Raw genomic sequence first — 23,134 nt, forward strand, 5'->3', positions numbered from 1 at the left:
ATAGATGAGAAAACTGTGACTAAGAAACTAATTTGCCCAAGGTCATGCAACATTTTCTTAACTATCTAGCCCTGTCTCCACTGACCTTAGATAGGTTTATCTATCTAGGGAAGCACTTGGGCTAGATGATCTAGAGGCCCAAGGAAGAGAAGGGATCATGACACAAACTCCATTCTTTATTATTTAAATCCCTCCATTATCTAGCATCAACCTAACTAATTTCACACTGACTTTTTCTCATGCATAGTGGATTCCACCTCTATATTCAATATTCCATCTCTAGCTTCTTTATCTAAGTGGACTTGCCATGAATGTTATGATCACTTTCCTCTATCTCTTGGAATGTCTGGCTCCACTTAATGTTCACTTCAAGTGCCACCTCCTTCCTGAAGCCTCTCCTGATCTCTCTAATTTGTTAATGCTCTCCTTTGCCAAGTTCCTTTTATTATCTTCCCTCTGTCTCTGTCTTTCTCTCTCTGCCTCTCTCTCTTTGTGTATGTATGTGTGTATGGATATATGTATTTGTTTATCTGTACCTGTCTCTTTATATACATATATGTATGTATGTATGTATGTATTTGCTTATCTGTGTCCTCCTTCTAGAACAATCTCAGGAACATTATGAGCACTTACTGAAGCTTTTTGAATCAACTAAATTGAATTGAATTGCCTCTAAACTCCCTTCCAGCACCTATGTCGATTGGTCCTTTGATAGCCTATGTTTTTTAGCTGTCCCAGACTTGTGAATATTGAACAGAACGGTGGGATATGTCTGGAGCCCCTCTCTGAGGAGACAATTACTCTTTGAGGGAAATGCCTTCTATTATGCTGACTCAGAGAATTAATAACTTACTAGTGGGTTGGTTACATACCAGCCACTCTACCCACCTGCTCTTTGATGTTACCAGAGTGGGAGATATGTTCTTGGTGTCCCTAGTTTGAACTTGGGATACACTTTGCAAGTTCTGAGGGAAAATGCATCCCACGTACAAAGAACTGATTTTCAAACAAGATTTGGAATATAACCTGTTTGTAAGTTAGAAATTGCTTCTATTGTCATTTATTCATGTGCTTTATCATACCTCCCCAGCCAGGATGTAAGTTTCTATAGAATGATGTTATCCTGTGTGATGCCTTAGCATGAAGTAAGATATGATCAATAAATGAATGAATGCAGAACCGTTCTCATCCACTCAGATATCACCCCACTATTTATTTTTAGCTTTGATCCCTTTAAGTAAGTCCTGATTAAGCAGACATTGTATCATTGCGGAAAGTCAACACAGAAGATACTCTATTTTTTAAATTCGAAGAGATTTTGTTTTCCCAATTACATGTAATAACATTTTCCATATGTTTTCCAAAATTATAAGATCTAAACCGTCTCCCTCCCTTCCTTCTCTCCCTCTGCTTGGAGATGGTAAGCAATTTGATCTGGGCCATACATGTATTACCATGTGAAATATATTTCCATATTGGTCATTGTTGTAAGAGCATACTCATACAAAACCAAACCCCCCAAATAAAACCATAAATACACTGACATGAAAGATAGTATGCTTTGGTCTGCATCTATCCAACTCCAAACAGTTCTTTCTCTGGAGGTGGATAGTGGATAATCTATTTAAAGATAACCCAAAGTTGGCTGTAGTTTTACCCTAAAATGCATTAACCACCACCACCAACAACAAATTATCTCTCTCTAGCCATGAATGGGGCTTTGTATATTGTACTTTGTATGAGCTCAACAAATAGAAACCATAGTAGGACAGGAGTAACTCACTACATCTTATCTTCACTCTGTTCATCTCATGGAAACATTGCTTCTAAGGTAGGCACTCCAAAGCGCAGCAGAAAAGAAAACTGATTTACTAGATACCTAAATACTATATGTTATACCACCTGATTGTTTAATTAATCTAGAGCAAACTTACCAATCCATTCAGATTGATAGGTAGCCTCTTTATAAAAAAATCAAACAAGCCACAATGAAAACATTAAAAAAAAAAAAAAAAGAATGGAATCAGTTTGTTTCCAATATAAAAGATCTATTAATCAAAGAAATTTTTATTGAAGAAAATAAGCAATATAAGATATAAACTTGTAGTTACACAAATTCCTAAAACAATGTATCTTCTATTGGCACTAATTATAATAATCTTAGAAGAAACACTATCCCCATTTTTTTTTGAGATAATTTGTCTCCTAGCCCCAAAATCTTAGTATCAAAACCTTCAGTTGTCACAGTGTGCACTTAAAGATTACATTATCACATTGATGGCACTACTTTTTTCTAATTTAATGTAAGAAAACTTTCCCAAATTAATCAAAATCCTCTCTGATTGCTCATTTAATCTACCTTGGGTTCTCCTTTATTGTATAGTAAAAAATAAATAAAGAGCCTAAATAATTTGAACCTGCATTCCAGTTTCCCCTCCTCTGTACTCTGTTTTTATGAAAGAGATATAAATAATAAGACAATAAGGCTGTATCAAGGATTTGGTAAAAGAAACAACAATAAAAATATTCAGAAGGGCTCAGTACACACATCCAATTCACCTCTGTCTTTTATAGATACATATAGAAGACTGGATTTAAGACTGAAAATGAGGTTTTAACTCTAACTACAATGCTAATTAGCTGTGTAACCCTGGACAAATGATTTTAGCCACTCTGAACCTATTTACTAATCTATAAAATAAACACAATAACACATTACCTATTTTAGAAGTTGTTATGAGCATTGAATGAGATAATATATGCAAACAGTTTTGTACAATGAATCTTAAAGCATGATCTCACACAATCTAAGAATTGGAAGCAACTTCAGAGATCTTTTAGCCCCACTCATAAATGAGCTGTAATGCCTCCTGGGATATCAGTGACAAATAAGGGATGATTATTCAGTCCCTGCTTGAAGATTGCTGGTGGTGGGAACTCAATATCTCCTGAGGAGGCCAATTTCACTATGGAGTGGCTCTTATTACTAGGAAACTTTCCCTTATATCCAGCCAAAATCTACTTTGCAACTTCTATCAGTTGCTTTTCAAATCTTGGAAGATAAAATCAAACAAAAACCCTGATCTCCCATACCTAAATACTTGAAGATAGCCCATCTCCCTTAAATCTTCTCCAAACAAATCAAATGACTTTCATTATCTTGACTATCATGGCCATTATTTCTATTGGCCAAAATATCTATTATTTGGTCAATGTCCTTCCTGAAATGTGACACCCAAAACTGAATACACTATTCCAGATATGGTATGAGCAAGGCAGAGAATAGCAGGACTACTGCTTCCCTATTTGTGGATACTTTGCTTCTCTTAATATACCTTAAGATTACCTTAGCCTTATTTGAAAAAAAAATCAACAAAAAAAAAAAAAAACCTGCATGCTGAGTTTTCTAAATGTTCACTAAAATCCCTAGATTTTTTTTTCACATCATCTGTTGTTGCCTTGCCACATCTATTGTAGCCTATACTTGGGCAGTTGAATTATGACCTTTACATTTGGACCTTTTACATTTTATCTTTAATAATGATACTTGAAACAAACAAACAAAAAATGAACCCAAGACCCTTCTCGAAGAGGGGTAAACTGAACATTCTGAAGAAGTAATTACTTTTCTTCCAAGAAATCTCCCAAGAAATAACTGCTTATCTTAATCATCCAAGAAATGACAAATTCATAAAAGTGATAAAATGAGAAAGTAAGGGACAAAGGAAAATAGAATAATAGTGATTGGTGATTCCTTACATTTGTTGACTTGATAACAATAGAAAAACTTATTGTCTTCGTAGGACATGTATGTAAAAAAAAAAAACAAAAGAGAACTTTAACAAATTACTATTACCAATTTCTGATGATTCACTTGGGCACAAATGAAATTGTCAAAAGAAATCTAAAATCTTAGGCAAGAGACTGATTATATTTTCCTACTCCTACCCATTGAAAGCAAGAAATGAAGAAAAGAACATTTGATTTGAGAATTAAATGACTGGTTAAGAAGGTGGTGTCTGAGAATGGAATCTGGCATTCTTTTCCACAGTTTAAAACACAAGAATTACCGTCTTCTAGCCAGGTTTAGAGTATATTTAACAAAGGCTGATAAGAATGTATTTTTCTAGTATCTTACAAATCTAATCAAAAGGACTTTAAAATATAAAGGGTTGTTGTTGCTGTTTGGGCAAAGAGTCATATCTGACTCTTCATGACCCCATTCGGGGTTTTCTTAGCAAAAATACTGGAGTGGTTTGTCATTTCCTTTTCCAGCTCATTTTACAGATAAGGAACTGAGGCAAACCGGGTTAAGTGATTTGCCTGGGGTCACTCAATAAATATCTGAGGCCAGATTTGAACTTGTAAAGGTGAACTTCCTGATTCCAAGCCCAGTGCTCCATCTACTATGTCACCTACCTGCCCAAAAGGAATGGTTGGTGATAGAGAAATCTGTGTATATTCACTAATTAGATATAATAGAAAGCAGATACTGTGAAGGAAGGAAAATAGTAAATGAGATATCTATGAGACAAAATACAAGAAAAGGAAAACTGGTAAAATCCATGACTTTAGATGTCTACAAACATGCCTAAAGTGTAGGTAACAAGCTAAGGGAACTAAAGATCCTAAAGCAAAATGGCAAATTTGTCCTCATAGTAATAATGAGAATTTAGATGATATTCATGGTAATTTTATATCCCTGAATGAGTCTACTTCACTCAAAAGTAATAGATGAGGTAAAAGGCTCCAGTGATGGAGAAACATTAAAGAAGTTTATTAACAAGGCATATACCTGAGGAAATCCAGAGGTAGAAAAAGCATTTGAGACAGATACAGCAGCAGTTTTGTCATTGGAGTAGAATACAGAAAGGGAAAATAGGTGAAGAAGAATTTAGGAAGTAGATCACAAGCTTGGCATAGAAACATGAGATGGTAGTGATGGGAAACTTCTATTACCTGGACATTTTCTGGACATGTCTCTCTGCCAAAAACATAACAGCTACTGACTTGTTGATATGACTTAATGATGTTTCCATCTTTCAAAAAGTAGAGAAACCAACAAGAGGAATTTTTTTTAAAACTCAATTCTCACTAGCAGGGAAAACTGGTTACTGGAATAGAAATGATAGTAACCTTAAAAGTAATTGCTCCCTCCTGAAGTCAGTGTTAGAAAAGAAAAGCCAAGGAATAGTTTGGTATGCATACTAGGTTTGGGGAAAGATGCTTTTAAAGGATTCAAAGAAAGATTAGATATAAAGGCTACTAGAGATTAAAATTCTGTAGGAAAAGTCAGTCCAAAGAATTAAATTCTGAACTAGCAAAGAGAAACAGTTCTACTGGGGAGAGGAGAAGTGAGTTGCTTGAGCAGACCAGTGTTGATACAGAGGAAACTCACCAACTTAGATTTTTTTTTTATAAAACTAAATACATAAAAAGACATAAAAGAGAAAGTAACTGAAGTGCTAAAGAGCTGAATGAGCTGAAACTGTCACAAAAGTTTAAAAAACAATGAAATGTGTTTTTAAAGCTATTTTGGGGAAGAAGAGAACAAAAGATCAAAGAAGGAATAAAACTATCATTTGGGGTGGATGGGATAATGATAGCTGACAACAAACGGAAAGCATAACCACTCAACTCTTTATTTTTATTTCTGATTTTTCTGTAAAGGAGAATGACCTTTGCACAGGAAATGACAGAACAAAAATGGCTCTCTGGGAGTTGATCCCCAGTTTAAGCAAGTAGATTCAGGCAATAGAACAACTGACTACCTCCAATGCATTCAAATCACCTGAGTCATATGAATTATATCCTAGTAGGCTAAAATAACTGGCAGGTGTGATTACTGTTATTTAAAGATTTTACATAAGATTAAAGATTTTTAAATCGTGGAGAACAGGAGAGGAACCATAGGATTAGAGGAACCCTGCCTGTTTTTTGAAAAAATGAGAATAAGTTCTATAATCCATAAACCGATGAACTTGAATTCGATTTCTGAAAAAACTTTAGAATAGATCATTTTAAAGGGTTCAGGAACATTTAGGACAGGAAGTGGTGATTACAAAGAGCCAGCATGGCTTCATCCAAAACAGGTCATGCCAAGTTAACCTTTTTTTTTCTTTTGACAAGCTTACTAAACTGGTAAAACAGGGTACTTCTGTAGATAAAATTTGCTTACACTTTAGCAAAGCCTTTGCCGAATTATATTCTTGTGGAAAAGATCAAGAGATATCAGCTAAGTTAAAGTATTATTGAATGGATTTGAAACTGGTTGAATGACTGGACTCAAAGGGCATTTGTTAATGATAAATGTTATCTTAACCCTCTTGATAGGAGGTCTCCAGTTGATTGTCCCAAGGATTTATGCTGTTTAATATTTTTATCAGCGATATAGATAAAGGCATTGAGGGCATGTTTATCAAATAAGAATTGGGTATATTATAGCAGCAACTTCTTTTTTTTTTATATGGGTTTGGACTAGATGACCATTGAAGTACCTTCCCATTATGAAATTCTATGATTCTGTGAAATTTGGGATATTACTTTAACCTGTAAATATCTTTTTAGAGCTTTTTAAGTCTCTTATCCAACATGTTAGTGGTCCTTCCAAGTTTCATGACATCTGCCAGTTAAGTATGCCATCTATGTATGCCTTGATCTAAATAACATAAATATTTAAAGTGATCCTTTGGTTTACATTATTTGTCATTCATCTGGTTCCAAATATACCTTATCATACTAGCATGTAGCCTTCAGGTTTCATACTGTCTAATGAGCAACTCTGTCACATGCCTCACTAAATTCAGGCATTCCACATCTTCTTTCTCTTGATTTACCAGTCTAATAATCCTGTCAGAAAGGAAATTAAGTTAATCTGAGCAAAATCTGTCCTTCCTGGATAAGTTGATTAGTTCCTTGTGTATCTACTTCAGTCTCCTTAAATAAATCCCATTTTTCTAGCCCTTGGTGATCACCATTTTGCTTAATAGTCTCAATCAATCTAGAGTTTTTGCCACTAATTAAAGTAATTAGTCTGTGGTTTAAATACTCCTTATTTTCCCCTTTATTGGAAATCTGCACATTTGCCCATCCAATCTTGTGGAAGTGGTCCCACTCACCATAGTTTTTCTTAAATCACCCAAAATGGCTCAGCAATCATATTTTAAATCCTTACATTAGCTGCATGTGGTTCAGCCAGTCTTGGTAACTTGAATTTAATGAGGAAAGCTAAATTCTTTCCTACTACTTTCTCAAATTTCTTGGGTTTCAATATACTGTTAACTATCCTTATTCTATCCTGCTGTCTCTGAAAGTCATTGTCCTCATTAAAGAATAATTACATTAGTGTGCCAAGCAAGGATATTTGATTTCACAAATCTTGGTACTTCTTCTACTGGTGAATATTATAACTCTTCTATAGCTTAAAAGATGCTTAAGAAGTGTTGTTGACTGTATTATCCTGTGGACCTCCTAGGGATGTATCTCTGAACTTAGTCTGATCTATAGAGAGGAGGCATACAGTCCAATTGTATGCTAAATATGCTAAATCATTATTGAAATTTTTCCATCTAGGTAAACAGAAACTCAATAAAAATTGATTATGTTTTCTTTTCATCGTCCATTATCATCTACCCTTAGTTTAATCTTTAATTTTCCTCTTGTTCTGAACATTTTTAAGTATTTTTTTTTCTGTCCTTCACATTTATAATCAGCCATTCCATGAGAAGCTCACTCTCAACTTTAGCATGCCTGACATTATTCTTACAAGTTTAGGCCATTTCTTTATTTTTATCCTTAGTTAATTTTCCTTGCTTCCAATTTTTGCCTGACTTTTGAATTTCTAAATTGAATCAATGAATTTCTTATGTATCCATATGGGTGTCTTTGGATAACATTCACTTTTATTCTCTCTTTGGTATCACTTATTTATGTTATCAGAATTTTATTCTTGAGAACATTTTCCATTGTAGTCAGTTCCTCCTATGAAATTCGAGGTCATATAATCCTACTTATTTCTCTTAAATTTATTCTCTCAAGTCTAGGGTATACATTAAATTATGCCTGATTTTCCCATCCTATCTATTGTCAACTTTATTATAGCGTACTCATTTCCTCTCAAAGTTTCCTTGATTTCTTCTTTAGTAGTAAGTTTCTTCTTATTGGTCAGAACCAAGTCCAAATGAGTTGTCACTTACATTATTTCTTCGACTTCCTAAAATTTAAATTGTCATTAAAGTAAGTTAAAAAAAACTCATCAGCTCCTCTGATTAACATAGAAAGCTCAAAAGGTGTCCTGACAAATGAAATCCCCCAGTTCTATAATACCATGTTTTTCTTTCAGGTGATTTGTTTCTTGAACTTTTATCTACTTTTTATCACAATATTGCTTCTGAACTACTCCCACCAGAATGTTGTTTCTCTTTCTTTTCACCCTTAGCCCAATTTTTCCCTCCTATTTCTCCCCTCCATTGCATAGATTTCTTTTCAGGAGTATATAGCTTTTCAGAATTTTATGTAATAGATTCATTTTGAATAAGGTATGCCTTTCCATGGTCATATTCCATTTCTAAATCCCATTTCATTAAATCATAGCAATACCTACAAAATCAACCTTGTTGAGTTACAAACAATATTGTTCCCCTTGTTTATTTTCCGTATTCTTCACATTGGTGGATTGATATCTGGAGCCATTCATTTTATTACTATACCTCTTCTTGGATATTGTTTTCCTGTGAATTACAGGTCCTCTCCAGTGATAGTCTTTTTCTTATGTTATACTTGCTATCAATTTTATTATAACTGTTGGTGGATACAATGCAAAATGTTCTTTTTCTCCCTCCATTTTATTTAAAATTCTTTTGTTCAACTTCATAAGTATCCTGGCAAATACACTTTTTTACCAGCTCTGATCAGATTCCACACTCCATCTATTCAGGCCTTAGATCTTTGATGACCCATGTCTTTTAAGACATTATTAAAAATAATAGCTTACGTGTCAATGTAAGTTATTACCATTAAGCTATTAATATTACTACACAATACTATGAAATGAAAATTACTCTTCTGAGAGTTGACCCTGGGGCCCTGAAAGATCCTTTTTCATCAAAGATTCATTTATGTTCAGCAGTCTGCTCTTACAAAGGTAAGAAAGAACTAACACATTATAGGCAGATTTTCAATAACAAAGGAAATGTAAGTTGGGGATTGCCTGTAATTTTTTTGAATTCCTTCTGAAGGCCTCGAATATAATATTCATTTAACAGATAGAGAGAGAATAGAACTTCAGAGCCAGATGGGACCTTATCCTCTTGCTTAGCTAATATTTATAGACAAAGAGAATGGGATGGAAAGGTTAAGTGACATGCCCAGTTCATGCAGCTATTAGTAGCGGTCAGAACTAAAGACTACATCTTGATTCTCCTACTTTATCCACTATAGCACACTATGGCACACAAAGGGATGGGGACCATCCTTAAAGGTGCCAAGTTAGGGTAATATTGAGGAGAGAAAGAGAATGGGAAGATGTTAAGATCTATAAAGGGCCATAAAAGATTATAAAAATCATAAATGGTTTGACCTAAAAGGAGAACTTAGACATCATCTAGTCTATAGATGAGAGGAGGAAACCAAGGCCTAGAGAAATGAAGTTGCCCATTCAAAGTCCCTTGATTCAGTAGTAGGAAACTTCTTTTAGCCTTCTTCATCTCTGAAAATGTTGTGTGAATGTAAAGAAATCCAGGATGCTATAAACCCCTAGGTTTTTTTTTCCTTTAAATTTAGAAGCATTATATCTTTGACATTGTGTTTGCTTCTTATTTAAGGAACAAAAGACAGCATATTGTGGGGAAGGGGGAAATGAAAGCCCAAGAAGCAACTGACTAATGGTCTTGGAGAGCAGTTATCCAGGTTTTTGACCAGTTGATATATGGAAATGACCTGAAAAAAGCACACAAATTCAGTGAAATGTGACATGAAATCAACTTGAGTATAAAAGGGATTCAACTCTGGCATATATTTGCAAAAGAAATATCATTCTGTATCACTCAAGATCCTTTTAAAATAGTCAACCTATTGTATCTCTTTGAATCTTCTTTGACAAGATTACATGGAGTAATTTTTCATTGATTAGACAGGGAGAGGTGTCCTAGACTCAAAAGGGTAACTTGAAGGGGTTGGATCTCAGCTAAAACTGGTAATTCCTAAATGGGGAACTGTAGTTACAATTCTGTCCTCATTCAGTCTTGAGTTATCGGGTATTTACATTTCTAGCATCAAGAGATGGGTCACTTAACCACTGGGGTCCTTTTTAGCTCATTGACTCTGATTTTATATACACGGGATGCCAAGTTTGTGCATCATGGCAGCTAGATGCCCCAGTAGATAGAGCACTGGGTTTGAAAACAGGAACTCATCTTCATAAGTTCAAATCTGGCTTCGGACACTTACTAGCTGTGAGACCCTGGGCAAATCACTTAACTTGTGGCCTTAGTTTATCTTCACAAATTGTGCATGATACAAGATACATGGTTTTCTTTTCTTTCATGTTTTTAGGATTTCCTTCTAACTGAGTTGCTTTTGTTAGCATGATGGAATCATTTCTCCCATATTCACTAATTCCACCTTCAAATGAGTAAATAGGATTCAATTTGATTGCATTATACATTTACTTCAAATGAAAGACTAGGGACAGGTGTTTGACTATTTAATAGGCTGTGATATATAATTTCCAATATGGGCCTATTCATTTCTCTTTTTTTCTTTTGAATTGAAATGGGTCATGACCTTTTTGTTTCCTAATGAGTGATGGATGTTGATATCTATCTTTACCATTTATTTATGAAATATTTGTGGTGTTGAGTCATTGATATTAGCCTTGATAGCATAAAGTACTTCAAAGCCTGATATTTGAGTGCTATTTTATTTGCGTGGTTCTTCTGGACTTCCACAAAAGTCCTACTTAAAAGTCTTATCATTGCTTGGAAATAAACCTAAATCCTTGAAGCTTTGTTAGTAAAATAAAAGCTCTAGCTGGCCCTAAAAATCAGAAAGATAAGAGGTAGAAAAGTGGTTCTTTGGATAGAGAGCCTAGCCTGGAGATAGGAGGTCCTGGGTTCAGATCTGGCCTTAGACACTTCCTAGCTATGCGCCCCTGGATAATCCACTTAATCCCCAGTGCCTAGACTTTACTGCTCTCCTGCCTTAGAACTAATACACACTATTGATTATTGATTCTAAAACAGAAGGTTCAAAAAAAAAAAAAAAAAGACAGACTACAGTCCTTGAATACAGGCCAAGAAAATCGTTTCTTTGCAAGGATTAGCTTCAATAAATTCAGGGGGATCATCACCAGATTGGGCTCCAGAGTGGTAAAACTGAGTGACATGAGAATATGTATTTATAAATAATATATAATGGATATATAGCATCCATTTAGACTTGATCATCATTAATCCCCAAATGTTGATATGTTGTATGGGAAGGTGTATTCCAGCCTCCATTTCACTTTGATACAAATTCTTTTTAATTCTTCTACAAATCAAGGCTTACCCTGAGAATAAACCAAACCCACAAATGATGTACATCTGAACAAACCTCTTATAGACTAATGAGGATCTGACCTGGACATATCTTTAAACTACTCCTACTCTCCTATGGTCATGTTTTCTATTCATAAGCTGTCTGTCTTTCAACTCAGACATTTCCAGAGACCAAAAGTGTTGTCATTGGTGCTGGTATTTTGACAGGAATGCTGAACCTGGTATCAGATTCCTAAGTTTGATTCTGGCCTCAGACACTTAATAGCTGTGCGACCCTGGGCAAATCACTTAACCCTATTGGCCTCATTTCCCTCATCTGTAAAATGATCTGGAGAAGGAAAATGACAAACCATTCCAGTATCTTTGCCGAGAAAACCCCAAATGAGATCACAAAGAGTTGGACACAACTGAAATAACTGGACAACAACAGTAATAAATAAAGTACAAATTAATGACTAAATGAATACATGGAGTTTATGAAATTATATCCATATAGAGATTTGTGCCCTTAATTAAAATCTTAATTACATACCTTTCTCATTATTCCAAGAAATTGTTGAGATAACAGAGTCCCTTTGCCTCCTCAGTTATATAATTTGACATTATTATATAAAAAGAAACCTTCACTAAAATCTTACTTTGTGCCTTATCATGGGTGCGGAGGTGACTGTGGGCTCTCAAAGACCAATGCCAGCGAAGGGCAGATTTTGGCAGGTTGTGCTAGATTGGATAGCTTTCAAGTATTGGCCTGATCTGCTGTCTGCTATGTAAAGACCAGCCTAGCTAAGTTTGGCAAGGTGACAAATTATATTTGGCCACAGCAACTTGGGAAGGAAAGACTGCAATCTGTATTGATGCAGAGAGTACCCACACTGTGGAAATTTGAGAACTTTGGAAGTATTGAAGTAAGCATGTCAACTAAATTCTGAAATTAAGAATTATATCTTGTAACTTATGACTTTGTCTTGAGGCTACCTCGGCGATAGTGTCTGTGTTTCCAAAACTAAATGGAGATTTTAACTGTTTCCAAAGGAAAGATTGTCCCACCTATAACTTCATAGCCTCATAGATTTTAGAGCTGGCAGACAACCTGGTCTTCAAAACCAGCTTTCTTATTTTACAGATGAAGAACATAAAGCCGAGAGAACTGATGTCATTTGCCCAGTTACAAAAGTAGTAAATACAAGAGCTGGGATTCCAACTCAGTTCCTCTGACTGTGAATTTCATGTCTCTTTCATAACAATATACTTCCTCTCTCACAGGGGTAAAAAATATGACTACATTAAAGGAAGTAGTATATAACACCTAAAAAAAATAATATCACAGGCTCACAGAATTGGAGTTGGAAGGGATTGTAAAGATCATTGACTTTAACCCTCTCATTTTATAGATGAGGAAACTGAGGCTTGGGGAGTTGAAGTGAACTTGCCTAAGGTCATACAGAGAGTAAGAGTCTGAGGTAGGATTTAAACCCAGATTCTCCTGACTCTAAGCATAGTACCCTTTCCACTACAAACTGCTACCTCTTTCATACTTGTTATAATCATATTGCAGTTGATTGATTGTTCTTTTTTTAGGCATTGGCATTCATTGGATCCCTTTGGTTGGTTAAACATTAGTTATATTTATTCAGTCTTTAGCCAGAAACTTTTGTATTGCCTTGCTAGTTTGTTTGATGTTTCTAACTTATGGGACAGGGGGAATAAAGCCCTTTTGAATCCCTTTAAGACATCTGGTTTCACCTAAAGATCAGCTAACATCATTCAAATAATATTTCTATGGTATAATGAAAATCACAAGAATTACCAGAAACTTTGGCTTGTTGGTACAATTTCTGAGCCACATTAAGGTTTCTGTTTGTAGTTTAGTTTGGTATAGAGTGCTATGCATTAGAAAAGTGTAAAAATTTGGGCTATCAGTTGCTTTATTACTATGCTTTTGGTTATAGAAACCATGTTTCTGAGTCCTCTGAAAATAATAGATTATCCCCAGTCAGTCGATGGGGGCAGGGGAGGGTTCCCTCTCCATACCCTACCTGACTTCATGCCCTTCCCCACTTTTTTCCTTATTGCATGAAAAGTAATTTACCTGGATATGTACAACATGGCAGTAGGTTGAGAATCTCTCAAAGGCTTTCCAAGTCTGTTCTCCATCTGTCGTGGTGGGTACCACTAAACAACAAACATAAGCAGTAAAACTTTGGAGGAGGCAATGAAAGGAGCCAGCATCTTTAAATCAATTGGTGGTATATGCAAATCATGTTTTCAAATATTTACAGATTCTCAGAGGGAATTACATCACTGTTTATAACTATTTTGATTGTTTTTTATGACTAAGGCAAAATGGAGCCAAACGATGTAATTCCTAAGAGCCTCCAAGCATATGTTTACAAACCTCCCAAGAGGGAAATCTGGGGCATAATAGCAAAACTGCTCCCTCTAATAAATTTTGCATTAACAACATGGTAGGGGAATTATTAATGTGATGGTGGGTGGTGGTTGTTTATATAGCAAAGAATGCAATCTTTCTTCATTTTGAAAATCTTGATTGTTAAAGACCCAGAATCTATGAAGATGTGAAAAAAAAAATCTTCAGGCAGAATGGGTGGGTTTGTGCCACAGGAATTTAAGTGTAGTATTTAGATTGAATTTCATTTTAGCCAGTTGTTTTGTATGGAAACAAGTCTCATGTTATTGATGTCCTGTTCTATCTGATTTCTTCTTTAATATGAAAACTGCAATGAGTTTATAATATAAATCAATGATGTCAAACTCAAATAGAAATTGGAATCAATAAATTGTGATTAAGGATCTCTTCAGCTGCATATTGACTTAGAAAACCACATATTAACATTTCCTATGTTCTATTATATTTTTATTTAGTTAAATGTTTCTATTACTTTTAATCTGGTTCAGGCCACAGTTGGAAGAGGTGAATACCACAATGTTACTTTATGTCTGACACCTCTGTTGCCTTTTCATTTTCTTATTAGGAGAACAAAAGAAAGCCAGGAAAATGGGGTTTTAGTCCAACTTCTGGAGGAAGTATGTTTTCTCTGTTGGAGCCTTCTAGGCATTTATTGATTCTTGGGTCATGATAGAGTAAGAAGGAATAGTACTAGCAAATGTCTCTTCTTTTCTTTCTGTCACATCACACCTTCACTCAGTCATATTTTTTTAATCTTCCATTTTCTTGTGTTCTAAGCCACAGTTTCCTCAATATCAGGCCCCACATCTCTAAAATCCAATCCTTAGATGAGGCTTGTGTTGCAATTCTATCTTCATCACAAACTCTTTAGTAAGAAGTACTAAAAAGTATGATCACCACTTAGAAAGATCGAAGTGGGGCACACCCTTACACAAAGAAACTTCTCAAACCACTAGCCCTTAAAAATAGAAAAACAATTATTTTATAATCCTGTCCTCTGTGAGCTAAAATGTATGCCTCAGTCTTGTCTTTGGAGAGGCAAAAGGGAGCAAGTAAAGGCCTCAGGCTCAAGTAGTAGAATCACAATTCCTATTTGAACCTGTGAACAGTTTGCCTTGTTGGCAGCTCTCCTGGTGCCCTGCCCCAAGTCTTTTTCCCTTGATGCTTCTTCTCCAGACATAGCAGACCAGTGACACTTTAGAGACTGCCCCACTCTGTGGGCTTCTCCTTGAACTGATCAGACTTCTTAAATGGACAGAGAATTCACAGAAGAGAATGACTATGTCACTGTGATGAAGCTCCATTGCCCTTCTCTCATACATTTGTGTGCTATATTCTTCACTCTGCCCAGCAGAATGGTGTTAGCCATCTTCCACTAAGAGTAGTCCTATCCTCCTTGGAACATGGTTGATTGCCACCCTTCTTGGATGGGATTCTTTAACTGTATCTTTAGCTGGAGTCAGCACCAGTGCACTGATGCCAGCTTTTCCTATACTGTGTGGGAACCACCTCTTGCTTTCTTGGTGATGAGATCTATAGGAAACTTCCAACATCAAATAGAGAAAAAGCTTCATGCACTGTTTCCCACAGTGAGATACAAGAATATCACTTGTATGGTTGTTTGCTGCTGATATCTCTAGGACACTTCCAAAAATGATACAACTCAGGAAATGGTAGGAAGCCTAAAATAGTTATTTTCCACAGTGGGATACAAGGAGATCATCCTTTGGAGGAGCCCAGGGCTAAAAAGGACCTCTTATGCTTTATTTCATACATATCAATGGGAAAATTGAATTTAGTAGGCTTGACCCATCAATCAATCAATCAATCAATTAATAAGAATTTACTAAATTCCCATTATGTACCAAGTGTTGTGCCAAGTGCTGAGGATCCAAAAAGAGATAAAAGATACTAAACTCATCCTTTGGTGAGGCGTAATGTGGAGGGAAGGATATATTTATAAATATTTGCACAATGTATTGCATTGAAGAAGGTTGTTTAAAATGACAGGTAATATAGGTTAAAAGTAATAGATGCTGGGGAAAATAATAGTATAGGACCTAGGGATTATTTTGTGGGTGGGAATGAAAGGAGAACAAGTAAAAGCATTGGGGATATTGTTAAAAAAAATTAAGGATGGAGAACCACGAATGCAGAAAAAACTGATTTATCAAAATTGAAATTAATAAGGTGCTGGAGAGATCCTTAACCAAAAAACAGAGGAATTAATCTATTTAGGCATACATATAGAAAGAGAATGCTTCATTTTTCTTCTCTCTCTCTCTCTCTCTCTCTCTCTCTCTCTCTCTCTCTCTCTCTCTCTCTCTCTCTCTCTCTCCTTGTTTCTACAGAATTATTCCCATTGAACAAACTCTTCGGACAACAGCCCTGACAAATGCCTGTGCAGACCATTTTGACCAACGAGTGGTTTTTCTAGAACACGTTGTGGTCCGACTTTCTATCTCACATCCACGGCGAGGAGACCTTCAGATTCACCTGATTTCTCCCTCAGGAACGAAGTCTCAACTTTTGGCAAGGAGGTAAAAATTTAAGCTGTGCTTGAGAGGAGTGTGGTATCAGCCAGTGTTTACAGCTGCAGATGACACTAGTCAGTCTTGAGTACAGAATGTCCCTAAAAGAACTATCACTTAGAACAAGAAGAGTAAAACCTGCTTCACATGATTTCCGGTTTATCAGTTTCCTCCTCGTTTTTGTTGTTGTTGTTGTTCCCAAGCAACTACAAGTGTTGTGTGTGGGATTTGTTTGTTTTTTATAACTACGTGGTGTAGTGGATAGAGTGCCAAGCCTGAAGTCAGGTAGACTCATCTTCCTGAGTTCAAATAAGACCTCAGACACTTACTTGCTAGATGACCCTGGGCAAATCACTTAACCTTCTGCCTCATTTTCCTCATCTGTAAAATGATCTGAAGAAGGGAAATGGCAAACCACTCCAATATCTTTGTCCAAAAAAAAAAAAAAAAACTCAAATGGGGTTACATGGAGTTAGATACAATTGAAGGGCCAAACAACAAAAATGTTTCAAGTGTCTATATCTGTTTGATCTGTGTATCCATGTATCTGTATGTATGCATAAGCATCCATGATTACAAATAGATATAAATATATGATTTATATATAAGTATATGTATATTTAATATACATGATGTATAATAAAAAATATATACATATATACACAAAATGTCATCTATTTTTTTTAAAGTCCTAGAGACAATCTATTTTTTATTCTTCCTTGGAAAACTTTCAATGGAAAAAAAGAAGGAAATATGTTCAGTGGAGAAAGTTGTAGAATAGTCCTTATCAATTTAATTGCACTTGAGATATGCATTAGAGTGATTTTTTAGCCATATTTTTTTGGAATTTTAATTGAAGACCTCCATAGTCACATGTTATTTCTCTTCTTGTCCAGGATTTAATTGAATTTTAGAACTTGAATGTACTGGAAAGATTTGTTTTGGAGACTGTTTATTTTGGGGGGTTGAGAGGCCAGGTCTGTACAGAAGGCTTTAATAGCACTAGATTTTAGCATGACCCATGAGAAATTTCCCATATTTAGGATTCAAAGTAAGTCTTTGAGTGCTTTAGCTAAAGCTAAATGTAGGTTAGTTTAGAAATTGTTGAGTCATCTCTGAACTTTAGAAAAAAACTGGGAAGGTTTTGTTACAATTGTATGATATGCAAATAATTGGAAATGAATTCACTTTGGCAGATGTTTAGGTTGGGCAGAAGAGGGGAAGATAAGCACTGAGAAAGTTTTCTTTCTCTTTTAATGAGAACAAAGTAGTGGAGGAGTAGTAGAGGAAAGACAAAGAGGGAAGAGGAGAAGTAGGTTAGGACAAAGGAGGCAGGATGGAGAAGTCCAGAGAGACAAGCACTATACATGTAACAAGTGGATATTGCACTTATTTGGGAGTCAAAGGACTTGAGTTCAAGTCCCACCTCTGATGCTGATTTACCTGTATAACTTTGGACAAACCATTTAATCTCTGAGGGCCTTTTACAAGGCCTCAATCCTATAAAATGAGGGCTTTGGACTCATGGGCTTTGAGGTCTCTTCCAGCTCTAAATATATGATTGATCTTCTGAGAAGAAGGAAGAGATATAAAATATGAACAAGAATGATCAGAGGCAGTGGATTGAGAGCCAGGCCTAGAGACAGGAGGTCCTAGGTTCAAATCCGGCCTCAGACACTTCCCAGCTGTGTGACCCTGGGCAAGTCACTTGACCCCCATTGCCTACCCTTACCAATCTTCCACCTATAAGTCAATACACAGAAGTTAAGGGTTTAAAAAATTAAAAAAAAAAAAAAAGAATGATCAGAGGCATGCTCTTGACTTTGTGCCCATTCAAAAAGTAGAATGTTGAATTGTTACCAAGAGAAAAAATAAGAATGTTGTTTTCTTTTGCTCTTCTTAACATATACTACCACTCCACCCTAATTGATCAACTCTTTGCTTTTCTGCTACATTGATTAATATAATTGTTTTCTAGAAATGAGTTTAATTCACAAGGAGAATCCTGGAGAACCTATTCCTTTGGAGAATACCAAAGCTAGCCATTTTTTTTTTTTTACAAAAATAATGTCCTCTGCAAATACAGATTAGATTCTTGACAGATAAGGTAGTTGGGTATGTGCCTTGAGATGTTTTTTCCAGAGGTGTCAATGGGCTGTGTCTCAGCTAATCTATTCAACATTCATTCTTTAAGCCATGTGCCCCCCCCCCACACACACACACAATTGAAAATAGCTAAATCCATTTAGGGATGGATATAGTGGTCCTAGCATGGAGTTTTTGTTAGCATATTCCTAAGTACTTAATGGAGGGCACACCCATAACCTTTGGCCTCATTAGTTCTGTGAGCTAGCCAAATAAGTTAACCAGCCATGGCATTTTAGAGTAATGAGGCCATTCCTAGAGGAAAGTTCCATTACACTCTCTCTGATTCCAAGATTTCTACACAGAATTCAGTGTATGTTCTTAATATACAATGCTATCCCATCTTCCCAACATACACATGCACAAATTATCCTGTTTCTTTTCAAAAATGTTATCCTTCCAGAGTCACAGTCTAGTCATGGTTGTTAATCTCACAAAATCTCAGTGATTCCTATGATTTCAAATTGATTTCCTTCTTTAAGGATCTCTAATTTATCTTGCTTGTTTCCTGGAGTAATTTGTGCATAAATATCACTAAAGCCATAGGTTTCTATAATTTCTCCTTTCTTGAGTGTCTCCTGTTAACTTGAGTTTCTCAATTTCTTTTCTTCCCACATTTGAGCTACTTTCTGTGATATTTCAATTGGAGGATATATGTAGGGAATCTTCTCTCCTTTCCTTTACCCTTAAAAGCCCTTTTGATTAGATTTGTAAAATTCCATGTGAGTGCATTCATATGGAACAGCCCTTATTAGTAACACCTATCCCTTACTAGGAAACAGCTATTTCTGTATCTTGAGCCCTGGTCCAGAAATTGAAACCCCTTTTTCACCTTCTTAAGCAGCTAGCTGCTCATTTCCTAAATCTGATTCTCTTTCCTTTGTTCCTTGCCTTCAGTGATAAACAGTGAAGAAAGCAGTATCTGTGCCCTTATGATCTTCAGATTTTTACGAAAAACATCAAAAACTCAACATGTCTAAAACTTTGTCTTCCAGTCACCCATGTTCACAACTGGATTGTCACACCAAAAATTCTGGCCAATCTATAATTAAAACACTGAGGTCAATAACCATTTATTAAAGGGACTTGATCGTTTTTAATGAATGAGACCTTATTATCTGAGAAGCCCCTTGTGCTCTAGTACAGATTTTACAATCCTCAAGTCCCAGACAGTCCAGATGGTGAACCAGAGAATACAAATTTTCATTGGTGGTCACATGCATGGTCTCAAGCAATGGATGGGCAGATCTTTACCTACACCCTAGCAACAGGGAGAAGTTGGGCAATCATCCAGCAAGCAGAATCCCACCCAATGTTGGGCAATCAAGGGAAATGACAAAAGGGTCAGAGGGCATCTAAAATAGCTTGGGGGGGAATGGTAAGGGTCATCTCTGCTCACAGGATGTGCATCCATCATTGATCGAGGGATCACAAGATGGGCAAAAGAATGTTTATCTCTCCAAGTTGTATGAGGGGAAAATGTCAAGAGGCCAGAGGTCTAGAGGTCAGGATGATGCCTTTCCTCAAGTTGGCATTCCCTCATTATGAGTGGAGGTCCTCTGGCTTGGACATTTTTGTAGTTAAGTAAATGTACTCATGGCTCTTAATAATCAGTCCTACACCTGCTCCTTATGGCCTAAAAAGCATAATATAAGAAAGAATCCCTTTAATCTGATGTGAGTATAACATGGATCAATATCTATATCATCAGCCCTGTTTGAGTACATATGAATGTGGATATATTGAGCAATCATTTATGTAATCACACTAAATTGAGTAATACTGATTGGAAGTAAACTAAAGATAGATAAAACTATGGATGGATTATGGATCAATCAATCATTTTTCATAGGATGTCATTCTTAATTTGATTCCTCATTTTCACTGACCCATATTATCCCATCAGTTGCCAAATCTTGTCATTTCTTTAATTCCACTCACTTCTTCACACATCCCATTATCCATCATCTTGTGCTAAGACTATTGCATTAACTCTTTGGTCTCCCTATCTCAAATCTCTATGCATTCTAATCCAAGGTCCACATAGCTATCAAAGTAATTTTCCTAAAGCCCAAATCTGACCATGTTACTCTTCTCCTCAGTAAACTCCAGTGGATCCCTAATTAAGGATCAATTATAAGGCTTTATTTGGCATTTTAAAACCCTTTACAATTTGACCACAAGCTATATTTCCAACTTTGTTACAAATTATTTACTTTTCATACACATATAGTCCAGCTATCTTGGCCTTCTTGCTGTTTTTCATGCAGGAATCTCAGCTGCTCTCTGTCTGGAAATCAATTCTTTTTCTCTTTTAACTCTTATAGTTTCCTTTAAGACTCAGCTCAAGTGCCAATATTAACAGGAGGCCTTTCCTTATGTCCCCAGCTCCTACTGAATTCCCTTGAAAATTAGCTTGTAACCATTTTATGCATACCTACCTGGGTACTTGTCTTATCCATCTCAATTGCTGCATAAGAGGAAGAGTAGTTTCATTTTTGTCTATTTATTCCCAGGCCCAATAACAGTGCCCGGCATATAGTAGATACTTACTAAATACTTAATGATTGATTAAATTATTGATTAATAATCTTTGACAATGCTTTCCAGATTCTTTCTGGCAGTATCTTAGGTACCTATATGAATTACAAGAAGTAGGCGGGTTTTATCCATTTTGATTAGTCTTGAGAGATGTTCTGTCACATTTTAGATATGTACTCTGAGAAATTGATAGAGCCCTCTTTTATTGTTAAGGAGATTAACAAATAACAAGTATGGACCTCAGGACTCCTCAGCTGGCAAGTCACCCACCACCAGTCAGCACCTTTCTTCTCTTCTTCTTCTGACCCTTACTGAATAACCTTCATCTGTGATCTACTTCATCATTTCTTGAAGGAGAAATAATTGCTATTTAATCTTTCTTGGCTTCACTTTTCTTTATCCATAAACTGAAGTGGTTGGAGGAAGATGATACTTGAGCTTTCTAAATTTTATACTCCTTGATAATCCAGAACTTCAAAGATCTATGACTTCTTCAGCATGGGTACTCCCTCCATAAAGAATAAAACTTTTCTATCAGCAAATAGATGACCTTTGAGAATTGCCATAGATTTCTTTAAAATTCCCACCCTATATTCTATATGTAGGCAGCTTGATTCTCTGAGTTTATATCTAAGACTTTGAGTCAGAAAGGAAAGAGACCTCTAGAGAAACACTGTTATAAAAGCAGATACTAATATTGTTGTTGTCCAGTCAGGTCTGACTCTTTGTGACCCCATTTGGAGTTTTCTAGGAAATGGTGTGCCATTTCTTTCTCCAGCTCGTTTTATAGATAAGAAAACTGAAGCAAATAGGCTCAAGTGACTTGCCCAAGCTCATCCAGCTAGTGAGGGTCTGAGGCCATATTTGAACTCAGAAAGATGAATCTACCTGTCTTCAGGCTCTGAACTCTATTTACTTCACCACCTAGCTGTCCAATAAATAACAATATAACCAAGGCCAAAGGGTGGCCCATCTATATCCCATAGTACCCTTCTTAGTGATATATAAAAAAAGAATCCTTCTAGCTTCCCTTTGCTTTCTTATCTTCTCTCTTTTCCTGTTTTCATCTCTTCCTATTTAACCTTTAGTTTCCCATTCTGATTCCTGTCCTTGAGGCAGTTATGATTGTTTTTTAAAAAGGAATTGGATATTCTCAGTTTTATTTTAAAATAATTTATTTACTGGTGACTACCACCTATATTTGTAGCACTGTAATAAATGTCTAGGCATTTTAAAAAATGATCTGAGAATGTTGATCAGTGTCTTCTGAATCTTGGGAAGAATTTTTTTTATCCTAAGGCAGATAGGATAATGCAGGAAAAAAAAATTCAGCCTGGATTAATTACCCTCTCCTTTCTTTCATTTATTGCTTAATTCTGCAGTTTCTTCGGGATGCCACGGAAAATAACTTGACAACCCTTTCGGCAAATTGGCAGTTATAAAGATTATTTACTCTTGCACATTTCAATTATGTTGGAACCAGTTCAGTACTATGTGAAAACAAGAATTCACTATGGCTTTTTCTTAGATGATAGAGAATTAATTACTGTCTCTTCTTCTAAGACAAAAAGCATACTAGGAATACCATTCTTCTGTTAATGATTTCCCATTTATCCTTTATATAGCATGCTTTGTATATATTTGTTTTTACACATTTTTCTTCCATTAGATTGTGAGCCCCTTGAGAGCAGGCATTGTCTTTTGTCTCTTTTTTATTCCCAGTACACAGTATAGTTCCTTGACACACAGTAGGTGCTTAAAAAATGTTTGTTGACTAATTGATTTTTATTTTCTAATAAAAATTTAAATGAATACTTTCCCTGAAGGCCTTTAGAATTTAATTATGCTAGTTGAATATACTTAGCATTCTCTGAATATTTTAAACTTTATTTTTCAAAATGGGGTTGGAAAATAAAACAATGAAAAAATGTCATCCTGCAAAGAGTCTGGGG

The 23,134-nt window shown here is 35.7% G+C and overlaps 1 protein-coding gene across 3 annotated transcripts in view; it reads left to right on the forward strand.

Annotated features, from left to right (window-relative positions):
• PCSK6 (proprotein convertase subtilisin/kexin type 6) overlaps positions 1-23,134 on the forward strand; it is a 266,121-nt gene that overhangs the window by 147,816 nt on the left and 95,171 nt on the right. For all 3 annotated transcript variants that reach the window (XM_044665405.1, XM_044665406.1, XM_044665407.1), the window contains one exon: positions 16,317-16,505. In XM_044665405.1, the coding sequence (XP_044521340.1) occupies positions 16,317-16,505 (189 nt within the window). The remainder of the gene's footprint in view (positions 1-16,316; positions 16,506-23,134) is intronic.

This window comes from Gracilinanus agilis, chromosome 2 (genome assembly GCF_016433145.1).
Source record: "Gracilinanus agilis isolate LMUSP501 chromosome 2, AgileGrace, whole genome shotgun sequence".
Classification (NCBI taxonomy): Eukaryota; Metazoa; Chordata; class Mammalia; order Didelphimorphia; family Didelphidae; genus Gracilinanus; species Gracilinanus agilis.